The sequence below is a fragment of the Oncorhynchus masou genome, chromosome 9, assembly GCF_036934945.1.
Source record: "Oncorhynchus masou masou isolate Uvic2021 chromosome 9, UVic_Omas_1.1, whole genome shotgun sequence".
NCBI classification, from domain to species: domain Eukaryota; kingdom Metazoa; phylum Chordata; class Actinopteri; order Salmoniformes; family Salmonidae; genus Oncorhynchus; species Oncorhynchus masou.
The window spans coordinates 5,159,987-5,177,836 of NC_088220.1; the positions used below are offsets into that span (position 1 = coordinate 5,159,987).

A 17,850-nucleotide genomic window follows, 5' to 3' on the forward strand; every position below is an offset into this window, starting at 1 on the left:
ATGGGCTATTTACCAATAGATTATGTACAGCTGCAGCGATCGGTTAGCTGCTCAGATAGCTGATGTTTGAAGTTGGTGAGGGAGATAAAGGTCTCCAACTTCAGCGATTTTTGTAATTCGTTCCAGTCTCAGGCAGCAGAGTACTGGAACGAAAGGCGGCCGAATGAGGTGTTGGCTTTAGGGATGATCAGTGAGATACACCTGCTGGAGCGCGTGCTACGGATGGGTGTTGCCATCGTGACCAGTGAACTGAGATAAGGCGGAGCTTTACCTAGCATGGCCTTGTAGACGACCTGGAGCCAGTGGGTCTTGCGACGAATATGTAGCGAGGGCCAGCCGACTAGAGCATACAAGTCGCAGTGGTGGGTAGTATAAGGTGCTTTAGTGACAAAACGGATGGCACTGTGATAAACTGCATCCAGTTTGCTGAGAAGAGTGTTGGAAGCAATTTTGTAGATGACATCGCCGAAGTCGAGGATCGGTAGGATAGTCAGTTTTACTAGGGTAAGCTTGGCAGCGTGAGTGAAGGAGGCTTTGTTACGGAATAGAAAGCCGACTCTTGATTTGATTTTCGATTGGAGATGTTTGATATGGGTCTGGAAGGAGAGTTTGCAGTCTAGCCAGACACCTAGGTACTTATAGGTGTCCACATATTCAAGGTCGGAACCATCCAGTGTGGTGATGCTAGTCGGGCATGCTGGTGCAGGTAGCGATCGGTTGAAAAGCATGCATTTGGTTTTACTAGCGTTTAAGAGCAGTTGGAGGCCACGGAAGGAGTGTTGTATGGCATTGAAGCTCATTTGGAGGTTAGATAGCACAGTGTCCAATGACGGGCCGAAAGTATATAGAATGGTGTCGTCTGCGTAGAGGTGGATCAGGGAATCGCCCGCAGCATATATACAGAGAAAAGAGTCGGCCCGAGAATTGAACCCTGTGGCACCCCCATAGAGACTGCCAGAGGACCGGACAGCATGCCCTCCGATTTGACACACTGAACTCTGTCTGCAAAGTAATTGGTGAACCAGGCAAGGCAGTCATCCGAAAAACCGAGGCTACTGAGTCTGCCGATAAGAATATGGTGATTGACAGAGTCGAAAGCCTTGGCAAGGTTGATGAAGACGGCTGCACAGTACTGTCTTTTATCGATGGCGGTTATGATGTCGTTTAGTATCTTGAGTGTGGCTGAGGTGCACCCGTGACCGGCTCGGAAACCAGATTGCATAGCGGAGAAGGTACGGTGGGATTCGAGATGGTCAGTGACCTGTTTGTTGACTTGGCTTTCGAAGACCTTAGATAGGCAAGGCAGAATGGATATAGGTCTGTAACAGTTTGGGTCCAGGGTGTCTCCCCCTTTGAAGAGGGGGATGACTGCGGCAGCTTTCCAATCCTTGGGGATCTCAGACGATATGAAAGAGAGGTTGAACAGGCTGGTAATAGGGGTTGCGACAATGGCGGCGGATAGTTTCAGAAATAGAGGGTCCAGATTGTCAAGCCCAGCTGATTTATACGGGTCCAGGTTTTGCAGCTCTTTCAGAACATCTGCTATCTGGATTTGGGTAAAGGAGAACCTGGAGAGGCTTGGGCGAGGAGCTGCGGGGGGCCGGAGCTGTTGGTCGAGGTTGGAGTAGCCAGGCGGAAGGCATGGCCAGCCGTTGAGAAATGCTTGTTGAAGTTTTCAATAATCATGGATTTGTCGGTGGTGACCGTGTTCCCTAGCCTCAGTGCAGTGGGCAGCTGGGAGGAGGTGCTCTTGTTCTCCATGGACTTCACAGTGTCCCAGAACTTTTGGAGTTGGAGCTACAGGATGCAAACCTCTGCCTGAAGAAGCTGGCCTTAGCTTTCCTGACTGACTGCGTGTATTGGTTCCGGACTTCCCTGAACAGTTGCATATCGCGGGGACTGTTCGATGCTATTGCAGTCCGCCACAGGATGTTTTTGTGCTGGTCGAGGGCAGTCAGGTCTGGAGTGAACCAAGGGCTGTATCTGTTCTTAGTTCTGCATTTTTTGAACGGAGCATGCTTATCTAAAATGGTGAGGAAGTTACTCTTAAAGAATGACCAGGCATCCTCAACTGACGGGATGAAGTCAATGTCCTTCCAGGGTACCCTGGCCAGGTCGATTAGAAAGGCCTGCTCACAGAAGTGTTTTAGGGAGCGTTTGACAGTGATGATGGGTGGTCGTTTGACTGCGGCTCCGTAGCGGATACAGGCAATGAGGCAGTGGTCGCTGAGATCCTGATTGAAGACAGCGGAGGTGTTTTTGGAGGGCCAGTTGGTCAGCGCTAGATGTTAACCAGTCCTGATTCAGATCACACATCAGGACAAACTCAGAATTGACATTCTGTGATAACAATTTAAAAATACAATCCAGAGCCAACAGTAGCAGATGGAGGTCTAAACAACAAGATGAGCCAAGGTTTAGGTTCAAAGACAGATACTCTATAACAACAAGATACAACAATATTTAAAGATGAGCCAAGGTTTATGTTCAAAGACAGATACTATATAACAACAAGATACAACAATATTTACATATACAGCACCACCACCCTTAGATTTACGATCTGTACGAAACACATTGTAACCATTTTTGTCATTAATAGATTTTTTAAGCCAGGTTTCAGAAAGCATAAATACTGTACATCAGGGTCGGCAGTTTTTATCCATATATTCACAAAATCAAGCTTCGGCAGAAGACTTCTTACATTTATATGCAAAAACTTCAGGCCACTCTGACTACTTAATTCGGGTAAGAATGTCAGGACCTGGTTTAGACTGGACATTTCCAGACAATAGAAGCAGCAAGATAATGGCAAGTCTAGATTGAGTTTTATAACATATGGATTTACAGACAGCAGTTGAACGAGAATCCAGGGTCACCAGAGTCTTTAACGCCACATATTTCAGGAGATGTATGAAGTCCAGAGACATGGTTAAGTACCAAGAGAGAAAACACTGAAGTTTCCAAAACTGTTAAAATAATGTCTGTGAGTATAACAGGACTGATATGGCAGGCGAAAACCTGAGGAAAATCTATCCAGGAAGTGCTATTATATTGAAATGGCTGTTTTTCCATTGAAAGCCTATCCACCATACAAAGCCTTATGACCCAGTTCAAGAGCTCTGTGGCTTCCACTACATGTGACCAGTCTTTAGGCATTGTTTTAGGCTTTTACTCTGAAAAATGAGGGCGAAACACCACTTTCAGGACAGTGGAAATTTCCAGACATGAGTCCTGCGTGTGACCGAGAGCACGCCTTTCTTGTTTTTTCTTTTCTATCCACAAAGCTATTGTCCGGTTGAAATACGATCGATTATTTATGACATAAACAACCTGAGGATTGATTATAAACATCGTTTGACATGTTTCTACGAACTTTTAAGGTACTTTTTGATTTTTCTTCTACCTGGTTACTACATGATTCCATATGTGTTATTTGATAGTTTTGATGTCTTCACTATTATTCTACAATATAGAAAATAATAAAAATAAAGAAAAACCCTTGAATGAGTCGGTGTGTCCAAAACTATGACTGGTACTGTAAGTATTCAGACCCTTTGCTATGAGACTCAATCGAGCTCAGGAGCATCATGTTTACATTGATCATCCTTGAGATGTTTCTAAAACTTGGAGTCCACCTGTGGTAAATTCAGTTGATTGGATATGATTTGGAAAGGCACACACCTGCCTCTTAAAGGTCCAGCAGTTTACAGTGCATGTCAGTGCAAAAACAAAGACATGAGGTAAAAGGAATTGCCTGTAGAACTCCTGAGACAGGTTTGTGTCGAGGCACAAAAACATTTTTGTTACCAGGTGATTCTGTCTCTCCAGGTGTATATGTTTGTTACCAGGTGAATCTGTCTCTCCGGGTGTATCTGTTTGTTACCAGGTGTGTGTCTCTCCAGGTGTATCTGTTTGTGTATCTGTTTGTTACCAGGTGAATCTGTCTCTCCAGGTGTATCTGTTTGTTACCAGGTGTTTGTCTCTCCAGGTGTATATGTTTGTTACCAGGTGTTTGTCTCTCCAGGTGTATCTGTTTGTGTATCTGTTTGTTAGCAGGTGTTTGTCTCTCCAGGTGTATCTGTTTGTTACCAGGTGTTTGTCTCTCCAGGTGTATATGTTTGTTACCAGGTGTTTGTCTCTCCAGGTGCATCTGTTTGTTACCAGGTGTTTGTCTCTCCAGGTGTATCTGTTTGTTACCAGGTGTTTGTCTCTCCAGGTGTATATGTTTGTTACCAGGTGTTTGTCTCTCCAGGTGCATCTGTTTGTTACCAGGTGTTTGTCTCTCCAGGTGTATATGTTTGTTACCAGGTGTTTGTCTCTCCAGGTGCATCTGTTTGTTACCAGGTGTTTGTCTCTCCAGGTGTATCTGTTTGTTACCAGGTGTTTGTCTCTCCAGGTGTATCTGTTTGTTACCAGGTGTTTGTCTCTCCAGGTGTATATGTTTGTTACCAGGTGTTTGTCTCTCCAGGTGTATATGTTTGTTACCAGGTGTTTGTCTCTCCAGGTGTATCTGTTTGTTACCAGGTGTTTGTCTCTCCAGGCGTATATGTTTGTTACCAGGTGTTTGTCTCTCCAGGTGCATCTGTTTGTGTATCTGTTTGTTACCAGGTGAATCTGTCTCTCCAGGTGCATCTATTTGTGTATATTTTTGTTACCAGGTGTTTTTCTCTCCAGGTGTATCTATTTGTTACCAGGTGTTTGTCTCTCCAGGTGTATCTTTTTGTTACCAGGTGTTTTTCTCTCCAGGTGTATCTATTTGTTACCAGGTGTTTGTCTCTCCAGGTGTATCTATTTGTTACCAGGTGTTTGTCTCTCCAGGTGTATCTATTTGTTACCAGGTGTTTGTCTCTCCAGGTGTATCTGTTTGTTACCAGGTGTTTGTCTCTCCAGGTGTATCTGTTTGTTACCAGGTGTTTGTCTCTCCAGGTGTATCTGTTTGTTACCAGGTGTTTGTCTCTCCAGGTGTATCTATTTGTTACCAGGTGTTTTTCTCTTCCGGTGTATCTATTTGTTACCAGGTGTTTGTCTCTCCAGGTGCATCTGTTTGTTACCAGGTGTTTGTCTCTCCAGGTGCATCTGTTTGTTACCAGGTGTTTGTCTCTCCAGGTGTATCTGTTTGTTACCAGGTGTTTGTCTCTCCAGGTGTATCTGTTTGTTACCAGGTGTTTGTCTCTCCAGGTGTATCTGTTTGTTACCAGGTGTTTGTCTCTCCAGGTGTATCTGTTTGTTACCAGGTGTTTGTCTCTCCAGGTGTGTATCTGTTTGTTACCAGGTGTTTGTCTCTCCAGGTGTATCTGTTTGTTACCAGGTGTTTGTCTCTCCAGGTGTATCTGTTTGTTACCAGGTGTTTGTCTCTCCAGGTGTATCTGTTTGTTTCCAGGTGTTTGTCTCTCCAGGTGCATCTATTTGTTACCAGGTGTTTGTCTCTCCAGGTGTATCTGTTTGTTACCAGGTGTTTGTCTCTCCAGGTGTATCTGTTTGTTACCAGGTGTTTGTCTCTCCAGGTGTATCTGTTTGTTACCAGGTGTTTGTCTCTCCAGGTGTATCTGTTTGTTACCAGGTGTTTGTCTCTCCAGGTGTATCTGTTTGTTTCCAGGTGTTTGTCTCTCCAGGTGCATCTATTTGTTACCAGGTGTTTGTCTCTCCAGGTGTATCTGTTTGTTACCAGGTGTTTGTCTCTCCAGGTGTATATGTTTGTTAGCAGGTGTTTGTCTCTCCAGGTGCATCTGTTTGTTACCAGGTGTTTGTCTCTCAGGTGTATATGTTTGTTACAGGTGTATCTGTTTGTTACCAGGTGTTTGTCTCTCCAGGTGTATATGTTTGTTACCAGGTGTTTGTCTCTCCAGGTGCATCTATTTGTTACCAGGTGTTTGTCTCTCCAGGTGTATATGTTTGTTACCAGGTGTTTGTCTCTCCAGGTGTATGTATTTGTTACCAGGTGTTTGTCTCTCCAGGTGTATCTGTTTTGTTACCAGGTGTTTGTCTCTCCAGGTGTATATGTTTGTTACCAGGTGTTTGTCTCTCTAGGTATATATGTTTGTTACCAGGTGTTTCTGTCTCTCCAGGTGTATCTATTTGTGTATCTGTTTGTTATCAAGTGTTTGTCTCTCCAGGTTTATCTATTTGTGTATCTGTTTGTTACCAGGTGAATCTGTCTCTCCAGGTGCATCTATTTGTGTATCTGTTTGTTACCAGGTGTTTCTGTCTCTCCAGGTGCATCTATTTGTGCATCTATTTGTTACCAGGTGAATCTGTCTCTCCAGGTGCATCTATTTGTGTATCTGTTTGTTACCAGGTGTTTCTGTCTCTCCAGGTGCATCTATTTGTGTATCTGTTTGTTACCAGGTGTTTCTGTCTCTCCAGGTGCATCTATTTGTGTATCTGTTTGTTACCAGGTGTTTCTGTCTCTCCAGGTGCATCTATTTGTGTATCTGTTTGTTACCAGGTGTTTCTGTCTCTCCAGGTGCATCTATTTGTGTATCTGTTTGTTACCAGGTGTTTCTGTCTCTCCAGGTGCATCTATTTGTGCATCTATTTGTTACCAGGTGTTTCTGTCTCTCCAGGTGCATCTGTGTGTGCATCTATTTGTTACCAGGTGTTTCTGTCTCTCCAGGTGCATCTATTTGTGTATCTGTTTGTTACCAGGTGTTTCTGTCTCTCCAGGTACATCTGTTTGTGTATCTGTTTGTTACCAGGTGTTTCTGTCTCTCCAGGTACATCTGTTTGTGTATCTGTTTGTGTATCTGTTTGTTACCAGGTGTTTCTGTCTCTCCAGGTACATCTGTTTGTGTATCTGTTTGTTACCAGGTGTTTCTGTCTCTCCAGGTGTATCTGTTTGTGTATCTGTTTGTTACCAGGTGTTTCTGTCTCTCCAGGTGCATCTATTTGTGTATCTGTTTGTTACCAGGTGTTTCTGTCTCTCCAGGTACATCTGTTTGTGTTTCTGTTTGTTACCAGGTGTTTCTGTCTCTCCAGGTACATCTGTTTGTGTATCTGTTTGTGTATCTGTTTGTTACCAGTTGTTTCTGTCTCTCCAGGTGTATCTGTTTGTGTATCTGTTTGTTACCAGGTGTTTCTGTCTCTCCAGGTGTATCTGTTTGTGTATCTGTTTGTTACCAGGTGTTTCTGACTCTCCAGGTGTATCTGTTTGTTACCAGGTGTTTCTGTCTCTCCAGGTACATCTGTTTGTGTATCTGTTTGTTACCAGGTGTTTCTGTCTCTCCAGGTGTACTCTACGGTGTACTCTATCATCACCGTGTTCGGCCTGGCCGGTAATGGGTTCGCCTTGTTGGTTCTGGTTAAAACGTTCCGTCAGCGTTCTGCTTTCCACATCTACATGTTGAACCTGGCCGTGTCCGACCTGCTGTGTGTCTCCACGCTGCCGCTACGGGTCCTCTACTACGTTAATAAGGTAGGACTATTTCTATCAAAGGTGAGTTGTCGACATGCGCATTTCACTTGACTTTTACAGGTATTTTACTTTGGGGAAACTGTCTTTAAAAGGCACATTGTCAACAATGCACCTTTGAATGAATCCCGGTCTTTAAGATGCTATTAAAATAAATGATTGTTGTGGTTGACCCTCTCCCTCAGGGTCATTGGAACCTGGGAGACTTCCTGTGCAGACTTTCGTCCTATGCCCTCTACGTGAACCTCTACTGCAGCGTGTTCTTCATGACTGCCATGTCCGTCACACGCTTCCTCGCCATCGTGTTCCCCGTGCAGAACCTGCGCCTGGTCTCAGAGCGTCGCGCCCGTTTGGTGTGTGTCTGTATCTGGGTGTTCATCTGCACTGTCTCCTCCCCCTTCCTCATGACTGGTCAACACCTCCACCCAGCCACCAATAAGACCAAGTGCTTCGAGCCTCCAGAGCGCAGAACAGGGGGTGGGCTTAAGAAGCTCATCATGCTCAACTACTTATCATTGGCTGTGGGCTTCGTCCTTCCCTTCCTGGTCATCCTGCTGTGCTATGTCGGGATCATTCGGGCCCTGCTGTCACGGCAACATACTGCACAGCGCCAGAAGGGGGCGGGGTCTAAGGCTATCCGAATGATCATCATTGTGATGCTGGCGTTCCTGCTGTGCTTCATGCCGTACCACATCCAGCGCTCCGTCCACCTCAGCTTCCTGTCCCAGACTGCCACTTCCTGTTCGGAGCTGGTGTACATGCAGAAGAGTGTGGTGGTGACACTCTGTCTGGCTGCCTCCAACTCCTGCTTCGACCCCTTGCTCTACTTCTTCTCTGGAGAGGGCTTCAGACGACGCCTGTCAAGCTTCAGGTCCACTATCAGGACACAGAGACAACCGCAGAGACAGGGGGCACAGCCACCGCTGGGGAGGGGAACAAAGAGAGAGAGAGAACCGGTCCTACCCAGCACAGCAGAGACAAAGGGCACAGCCACATCTGGGGAGGGGAACAAGCTATAGGGGAGAGAGAAAGAGAGTTAATCTGTCCAGTGTCTGTGTTCTTTTGCCCATCTTAATATTTTATTTTTATTGGCCAGTCTGAGATATGGCTTTTTCTTTGCAACTCTGCCTAGAAGGCCAGCATCCCGGAGTCGCCTCTTCACTGTTGACATTGAGACTGGTGTTTTGCGGGTACTATTTAACTTCTTATGGTATAGGGGACGCTTGTGTCCCACTTGGCCAAAAGCCAGGGAAAATGCAGCACGGCAAATTCAAATAAAATTATATAAAAATCTAACATTAAATCACACATGTAAGATACTAAATTAAAGCTACACTCGTTGTGAATCCAGCCAACATGTCAGATTTTAAAAAGGCTTTTCGGCGAAAGCAGAATAAGTATTATCTGATGATAGTACAACAGTAAACAAAGAGTAGCATATTTCAACCCTGCAGGCACTACACAAAACGTAAAAATAAAATATAAAACATGCCTTACCTTTGAAGAGCTTCTTTTTTTGGCACTCCAATATGTCCCATAAACATCACAATTGGTCGTTTTGATCGATTAATTCCCATCCATATATATCCAAAATGTCCATTTATTTGGCGCATTTGATCCAGAAAAAAACAGCTTCCAAATTAGCGCAACATCACTACAAAATATTTCAAAAGTTGCCTGTAAACTTTGCCAAAACATTTCAAACTACTTTTGTAATACAACTTTAGGTATTTTTAAACGTTAATAATCGATCAAATTGAAGACGGGTCTATCTGTGTTCAATACAGGAAGACAACAAACCAAGCTACTTTTCAAGTCTTGCACAACTCTCAACAGTGTTACGCAGTTCCTAGATGGCCGTACGTCTTCATTGCACAAAGGAATAACCACAACCAAATTCCAAAGACTGGTGACATCCAGTGGAAGCGGTAGGAACTGAAAACAAGTTCCTAAGAAATATAGTTTCACAATGAGAAACTCACTGGACAGAGACCTACTCCCTGTGACGGGAGTAGTACATGGCGTTGTACGAGATCTTCAGTTTCTTGGCAATTTCTCACATGGAATAGCCTTCATTTCTCAGAACAAGAATAGACTGACAAGTTTCAGTAGAAAGGTCTTTGATTCTGGCCATTTTTTGTCTGTAATCGAAGCCAAAAATGCTGATGCTACAGATACTCAACTAGTCTAAAGAAACCCAGTTTTATTGCTTCTTTAATCAGAACAACAATTTTCAGTTGTGCTAACAGAATTGCAAAACGGTTTTCTAATGATCAATTAGCCTTTTAAAATTATACACTTGGATAAGCTAACACAACGTGCCATTGGAACACAGGAGTGATGGTTGCTGATAATGGGCCTCTGTACGCCTATGTAGATATTCCATAAAAAAATCTGCCATTTCCAGCTACAATAGTCATTTACAACATGAACAATGTCTACACTGTATTTCTGATCAATTTGATGTTTATTTTAATGGTAAAAAAAAGTGATTTTATTTCAAAAACAAGGACATTTCTAAGTGACCCCAAACTTTTGAATGGTGGTGTATTGTAACGTCTGCTTCCAACTCACATTCTGCAACACATAGATCCCCTGAAAGCAGCTCACTCTGCAACACATAGATCCCCTGAACGCAGCTCACTCTGCAACACATAGATCCCCTGAACGCAGCTCACTCTGCAACACATAGATCCCCTGAATGCAGCTCACTCTGCAACACATAGATCCCCTGAACGCAGCTCACTCTGCAACACATAGATCCCCTGAATGCAGCTCACTCTGCAACACATAGATCCCCTGGACGCAGCTCACTCTGCAACACATAGAGCCCCTGAACGCAGCTCACTCTGCAACACATAGATCCCCTGAACGCAGCTCACTCTGCAACACATAGATCCCCTGAACGCAGCTCACTCTGCAACACATAGATCCCCTAAACGCAGCTCACTCTGCAACACATAGAGCCCCTGAAAGCAGCTCACTCTGCAACACATAGATCCCCTGAACGCAGCTCACTCTGCAACACATAGATCCCCTGAACGCAGCTCACTCTGCAACACATAGATCCCCTAAACGCAGCTCACTCTGCAACACATAGAGCCCCTGAAAGCAGCTCACTCTGCAACACATAGATCCCCTGAACGCAGCTCACTCTGCAATACCTAGATCCCCTGAAAGCAGCTCACTCTCCAACACCTAGATCCCCTGAACGCAGCTCACTCACCAACACACAGATCCCCTGAACGCAGCTCACTCTCCAACCCATAGATCCCCTGAACGCAGCTCATTCTGCAGATCCCAATCACCTGAATTCTGATCACCTGTTCACACACCTGTATGTCATTATCACACACTATTTAGTTCAGTTCTTTGCACCCCATCACTGTGAGGTATTATTTGTTTTGTGACACATGGCTTTCAGAGCACTGGGTTTCCTGTGATTTACTCCCGTGTATGATAGTTTTTACCTGCCTCACTAACGATGCCTGTTGCTTATTTCCTGCCTGTACTTTAGCCTACTGGATTTCCTGTTATCAACCTATGACCTGATCTCCCGGACTACATTACTAACCTTTTCCCTGCCTGTACTGTTGCCTTTTTGGAGCCCCTGTGTATGACCTTCTGACTGCCCCTGGACCCAGCTACCTGCCTCCTCCTGTGGTCCTTTGCAATAAACACCTGCTGCGCCCTGGGCTTGAAACCAGCTCTCTGTCACCCATGGTGTTCATTACATATATATATATCAGTAATTTGGCTGCACATATTTTTAGATATCGGCCTATTGTAAATGTTATTGCGTCACTCTCTTTTTTTCAACAATAAATACAAGTACAAACAATTTTAAGCTACAGATTATTTTGACAGGTAGTAATGGACTGTCCATTGGTCAGCACAGCAGTTGATAAAACAGGACCATGTTTGAAACAAGTGGTTCTGAGCTTATGTCAATATTCCACAGCTACCAGTTCCATAAATCAGGCTCTTTATCTGAACTACTGTGTCCAACACATGTTGTTACTTACTGACCCCAGAAATATGTTATTCTGATCATTTTTCTCAATTATATGTTTTCTTTTTTAAATAAAGTTTGAAGGAAATTCCATGCATGCACTGCGTTACCAGACAAATACAGATCAATCAAAAGCCTGATGGTATTGTAAGTATAAAAGCAAAGGTTGCTTTCATTTAATACAAAAGACGCATGAAACGGTTTTAAAAGGCGTACTGGGATACTGTCTTACTGTGGTGTGAAGAATCCATCAATTTGGTTTGCACACACAGTACAAATCAAATTATTGTGTGAGCACCTCTAATAGTACTGTATGAATTAGGCTGTATGAGGAGGTTTGAAGCCTAAGTTCTACACATACTTTGAAATACAATACCAACATCACTACAGCAGTAGGTCAAAGCTGTGTGATGGAAACCCTTGGTAGAGAATAGGTGGAATAGACATTTTGGTGCTCATGGGAATTCCTATACTTCAGAGCAGTGCCTATTCTCACTTAAAATGTAGTTGTTATTTTTTAATATATGTACACTCAGCGTGTTAGGTAATACTCCTAGTACTGGACCCCCCTCTGCTCCAGAACAACCTGACTTCTTTGGGGCATGGATTCTATAAGGTGTGGTGTTCAAACGTTGCTCAATTGGTATCAAGGGACCAAACGTGTGCCAGGAAAATATTCCCCACACTATTACGCCACCGCCAACAGCATGTACCGGTGGACACCAGGCAAGATGAGGACATGTACTCATCCTGACTCTGCCATCAGCGTGATGCAAAAAGAAACTGGGATTCGTGGGACAAGGCAACATTTTTACACTCCTCAAATGTCCAGTGTTGGTAATCGTGTGCCCACTGGAGCCTCTTCTTCTTGTTTGTAGCCGAAAGGAGTGGAGCCCCATGTGGTCATCTGCTATAATAGTCCATTTATGACGAGTTGTGCATTCTGAGATGATGTTCTGCACACCACTGTTGAACTGTGCCGTTATTTGGCTGTTTGTGGCCCGTCTGATAGCTTACATAATTCTGGAGATTTGCCTCCGACCTCTCTCTTCAACGAGCTGTTTTTTTGCCCTCCAGACTGCCGCTGACTCTATGCTGTTTTTGCCCTCCTGACTGCCTCTGACTCTATGCTGTTTTTGCCCTCCAGACTGCCTCTGACTCTATGCTGTTTTTGCCCTCCAGACTGACTCTATGCTGTTTTTGCCCTCCAGACTGACTCTATGCTGTTTTTGCCCTCTGGACTGCCTCTGACTCTATGCTGTTTTTGCCCTCCGGACTGCCTCTGACTCTATGCTGTTTTTGCACTCTGGACTACCTCTGACTCTATGCTGTTTTTGCCCTCCAGACTGACTCTATGTTGTTATTGCCCACCAGACTGACTCTATGCTGTTTTTGCCCTCCAGACTGCCTCTGACTATATGCTGTTTTTGCCCTCCGGACTGCCTCTGACTCTATGCTGTTTTTCCCACCAGACTGCCGCTGACTCTATGCTGTTTTTTCCCACCGGACTGCCGCTGACTCAAATGCTGTTTTTGCCCTCCGGACTGCCTCTCACTCTATGCTGTTGTTACCCTCCGGACTGCCTCTGACTCTATGCTGTTTTTGCCCTCCAGACTGCCGCTGACTCTATGCTGTTTTTGCCCTCCAGACTGACTCTATGCTGTTTTTGCTCTCCAGACTGACTCTATGCTATTTTTGCTCTCCAGACTGACTCTATGCTGTTTTTGCCCTCCAGACTGACTCTATGCTGTTTTTGCCCTCCAGACTGACTCTATGCTGTTTTTGCCCTCCAGACTGACTCTATGCTGTTTCTGCCCACCAGACTGACTCTGACTCTATGCTGTTTTTGCCCTCCAGACTGACTCTATGCTGTTTTTGCCCTCCAGACTGACTCTATGCTGTTTTTGCCCTCCGGACTGCCTCTGACTCTATGCTGTTTTTGCCCTCCGGACTGCCTCTGACTCAATGCTGTTTTTGCCCTCCAGACTGCCTCTGACTCTTTGCTGTTTTTGCCGAACAGACTGCCTCTGACTCTATGCTGTTTCTGCCCTCCGGACTGCCTCTGACTCTATGCTGTTTTTGCCCTCCAGACTGACTCTATGCTGTTTTTGCCCTCCAGACTGCCTCTGACTCAATTCTGTTTTTGCCCTCCAGACTGCCTCTGACTCTTTGCTGTTTTTGCCGAACAGACTGCCTCTGACTCTATGCTGTTTCTGCCCTCCGGACTGCCTCTGACTCTATGCTGTTTTTGCCCTCCAGACTGACTCTATGCTGTTTTTGCCCTCCGGACTGCCTCTGACTCTATGCTGTTTTTGCCCTCCGGACTGCCGCTGTCTCTATGCTGTTTTTGCCCTCCAGACTGCCGCTGACTCTATGCTGTTTTTTCCCTCCAGACTGCCGCTGACTCTATGCTGTTTTTTCCCACTAGACTGACTCTATGCTGTTTTTGCCCTCCAGACTGACTCTGCTGTTTTTGCCCTCCTTACTGCCTCTGACTATGCTGTTTTTGCCCTCCGGACTGCCTCTGACTCTATGCTGTTTTTGCCCACCAGACTGTCTCTGACTCTATGCTGTTTTTGCCCAGCAGACTGCCTCTGACTCTATGCTGTTTTTGCCCTCCAGACTGACTCTATGCTGTTTTTGCCCTCCGGACTGCCTCTGACTCTATGCTGTTTTTGCCCACCAGACTGCCTCTGACTCTATGCTGTTTTTGCCCAGCAGACTGACTCTATGCTGTTTTTGCCCTCCAGACTGACTCTATGCTGTTTTTGCCCAGCAGACTGACTCTATGCTGTTTTTGCCCTCCGGTCTGCCGCTGACTCTATGCTGTTTTTTGTTTGTCGCACCCTTCTTGGTAAACCCTAGACGCTGTCATGCCTGAAAATCCCAAAAGGTCGGAAACTGTAACCGGCACACATGGCACCGACAATCATACCACTCTCAAAAATCGCTTAGGTCACTTAGGTTAGGTTTTTCCCATTCTAATGTTCAATCGAACAGTACCTGAATGCCTCAATGCCTGCCTGCTTTATATAGCAAGCCACGACCACGTGACTGTCTGTAGCAGCGATTTCATTATCGTGAAATGAAATCGTGAAAGGGGTGGTGTACCTAATAAACTGAGTATGTATACTGTATATAATGGAGGTATGTGTGTTTATATTTGTGTGTGTGTGTGTGTGTGTGTGTGTGTGTGTGTGTGTGTGTGTGTGTGTGTGTGTGTGTGTATGTGTGTGTGTGTGTGTGTGTGTGTGTGTGTGTGTGTGTGTGTGTGTGTGTGTGTGTGTGTGTGTGTGTGTGTGTGTGTGTGTTCTGATTAGATGTATTTATTATTGGACAGTGTCTTATACCAGTATGTGAATAAAGGTTGACCTGAACTGTCTGGTAACTATCATCATATGAATGGTTGGAGCCAGCGTATGACACACTAGTGGCCAGCGTATGACACTGCATGTAACAACCACTAACTCATAGTAGTCTACAGTGTACACACCAGTCAGCATATAGAAGTCTTTAATTACCTCAGTGGTCAGAGAACAGAGAACACGGTGAGTACAGAAGAATGGGTCGGAGGTCAAAGGTCATGGTGAGGACAGAAGAATGGGTCAGAGGTCACGGTGAGGAGAGAAGGTATAGATGGATAGAGGACGACTACAGCAGGATCATACACAGCTTAATGCTCTCACATTATTTAACATGTTTTTTAACAAAAGGATAGATTTAGATTTTTTGGGGCAGGGACATATGCAGGATGCTACCCTCCACAGCATGGCCGCTCCAGATCAAAACTCCAAACCAACAACCTGATTTTGACCAAAATTATCAGGAGCGATTGCTGCTACCAATATTTTATTTTTCAAGTTATATGGAGGGTGCTCTAGCAAACAACAAAGCAGAGACCTGAGGACACCATCCAACCTGGAACTAAGTGAGTAGTGTTTGGTCTGATGCTATTTTGAAAGCCAAGAAGAAAAAGCTAAATGAAAGTACATTACAATGATATATTTTACTTAATGGGGACTGAATGCTAAGTTAAGGCTGCCAGGCTTGCAAGGACATGCCAGATACAATTAACATTTAGCATTTAGCACTAAGGTTTGACGTAAAAGGCCTTTGGGCCCAACTAGTGTCAGGAGTATTTGAAGCGTCCTCTGAAACCCCCCTTCTGCTGTTCAAAGACCAGTCACTATCATTTTCTATAAGAAATCTGCCTCCAGAAATAAAAGCTTCTCCCAAGTGGGTGTGACACCTACTCCTGTTACCTGCTGAACTGCTGCTTGGATTCCACCTGGTGACCTGTCCACCGTCTGGCCTGGTCTGTCTCCCCCTCTCTGTTCACCGTCTGGCCTGGTCTGTCTCCCCCTGTCTGGTACAGGTACCCCACCACACTCACCCCTCTCTGTTCACCGTCTGGCCTGGCCTGTCTCCCCCTGTCTGGTACAGGTACCTCCACCACACTCACCCCTCTCTCCCTGGCCTGTCTCCCCCTGTCTGGTACAGGTACCTCCACCACAGTCCCCCCTCTCTCCCTGGCCTGTCTCCCCCTGTCTGGTACAGGTACCCCCACCACACTCCCCCCTCTCTCCCTGGTCTGTCTCCCCCTGTCTGGTGCAGGTACCTCCACCACACTCCCCCCTCTCTCCCTGACCTGTCTCCCCCTGTCTGGTACAGGTACCTCCACCACAGTCCCCCCTCACTCCCTGGCCTGTCTCCCCCTGTCTGGTACAGGTACCCCCACCACACTCCCCCCTCTCTCCCTGGTCTGTCTCCCCCTGTCTGGTACAGGTACCTCCACCACACTCCCCCCTCTCTCCCTGGCCTGTCTCCCCCTGTCTGGTACAGGTACCTCCACCACACTCACCCCTCTTTCTTTTCACCGTCTGGCCTGGCCTGTCTCCCCCTGTCTTGTACAGGTACCTCAACCACAGTCCCCCCTCTCTCTTTTCACCGTCTGGCCTGGTCTGTGTCCCCCTGTCTGGTACACATTTAACATTTACATTTAAGACATTTAGCAGACGCTCTTATCCAGAGCGACTTACAAATTGGTGAATTCACCTTCTGACATCCAGTGGAACAGCCACTTTACAATAGTGCATCTAAATCATTTAAGGGGGGGGGGGGTGAGGAAGGACTCCCCTCTCTCTGTTCCTGTCTGGCCTAGTCTGGTCTGGTACTCCACCACCACACTCCCCTCTCTCTGTTCACTGTCTGGCCTAGTCTGTCTCCCCCTGTCTGGTACAGGTACCCCCACCACACTCCCCTCTCTCTGTTCACTGTCTGGCCTAGTCTGTCTCCCCCTGTCTGGTACAGGTACCCCCACCACACTCCCCCCTCTCTCCCTGGCCTGTCTCCCCCTGTCTGGTACAGGTACCCCCACCACAGTCCCCCCTCTCTCCCTGGCCTGTCTCCCCCTGTCTGGTACAGGTACCCCCACCACACTCCCCCCTCTCTCCCTGGTCTGTCTCCCCCTGTCTGGTACAGGTACCTCCACCACACTCCCCCCTCTCTCCCTGGCCTGTCTCCCCCTGTCTGGTACCCCCACCACAGTCCCCCTCTCTCCCTGGCCTGTCTCCCCCTGTCTGGTACAGGTACCTCCACCACACTCCCCCTCTCTCCCCCTGTCTCTCCCTGGTCTGTCTCCCCCTGTCTGGTGCAGGTACCTCCACCACACTCCCCCCTCTCCCTGACCTGTCTCCCCCTGTCTGGTACAGGTACCTCCACCACAGTCCCCCTCTCTCCCTGGCCTGTCTCCCCCTGTCTGGTACAGGTACCCCCACCACACTCCCCCTCTCTCCCTGGTCTGTCTCCCCCTGTCCAGGTACCTCCACCACACTCCCCCTCTCTCCCTGGCCTGTCTCCCCCTGTCTGGTACAGGTACCTCCACCACACTCCCCCTCTCTCCCTGGCCTGTCTCCCCCTGTCTGGTACAGGTACCTCCACCACACTCTCTCCCTGGCCTGTCTCCCTGGTACCTCCACCACACTCCCCCTCTGTCCCTCTGTCCCCTGTCTGGTACAGGTACCTCCACCACACTCCCCCTCTCTCCCTGGCCTGTCTCCCTGTCTACAGGTACCTCCACCACACTCCCCCTCTCTCCCTGGCCTGTCTCCCCCTGTCTGGTACAGGTACCTCCACCACACTCCCTCCTCCCTGGCCTGTCTCCCTGGTCTGTCTCCCCCTGTCTGGTACAGGTACCTCCACCACACTCCCCCTCTCTCCCTGGCCTGTCTCCCCCTGTCTGGTACAGGTACCTCCACCACACTCCCCCTCTCTCCCTGGTCTGTCTCCCCCTGTCTGGTACAGGTACCTCCACCACACTCCCCCTCTCTCCCTGGCCTGTCTCCCCCTGTCTGGTCCACTACACACCCCCTCTCTCCCTGGTCTGGTCTGGTACAGGTACCCCCACCACACTCCCCCCTCTCCCTCT

The 17,850-nt window shown here is 46.9% G+C and overlaps 1 protein-coding gene across 2 annotated transcripts in view; it reads left to right on the forward strand.

Annotated features, from left to right (window-relative positions):
- LOC135545447 (cysteinyl leukotriene receptor 1-like) overlaps nucleotides 1–11,252 on the forward strand; it is a 37,875-nt gene extending 26,623 nt beyond the window's left edge. For both annotated transcript variants that reach the window (XM_064973068.1, XM_064973067.1), the window contains 2 exons: nucleotides 7,229–7,414; nucleotides 7,597–11,252. In XM_064973068.1, coding sequence (XP_064829140.1) covers nucleotides 7,229–7,414; nucleotides 7,597–8,430 — 1,020 coding nt within the window. In that variant the 3' untranslated portion in view covers nucleotides 8,431–11,252. The remainder of the gene's footprint in view (nucleotides 1–7,228; nucleotides 7,415–7,596) is intronic.
- The last annotated feature ends 6,598 nt before the right edge of the window (nucleotides 11,253–17,850 follow it).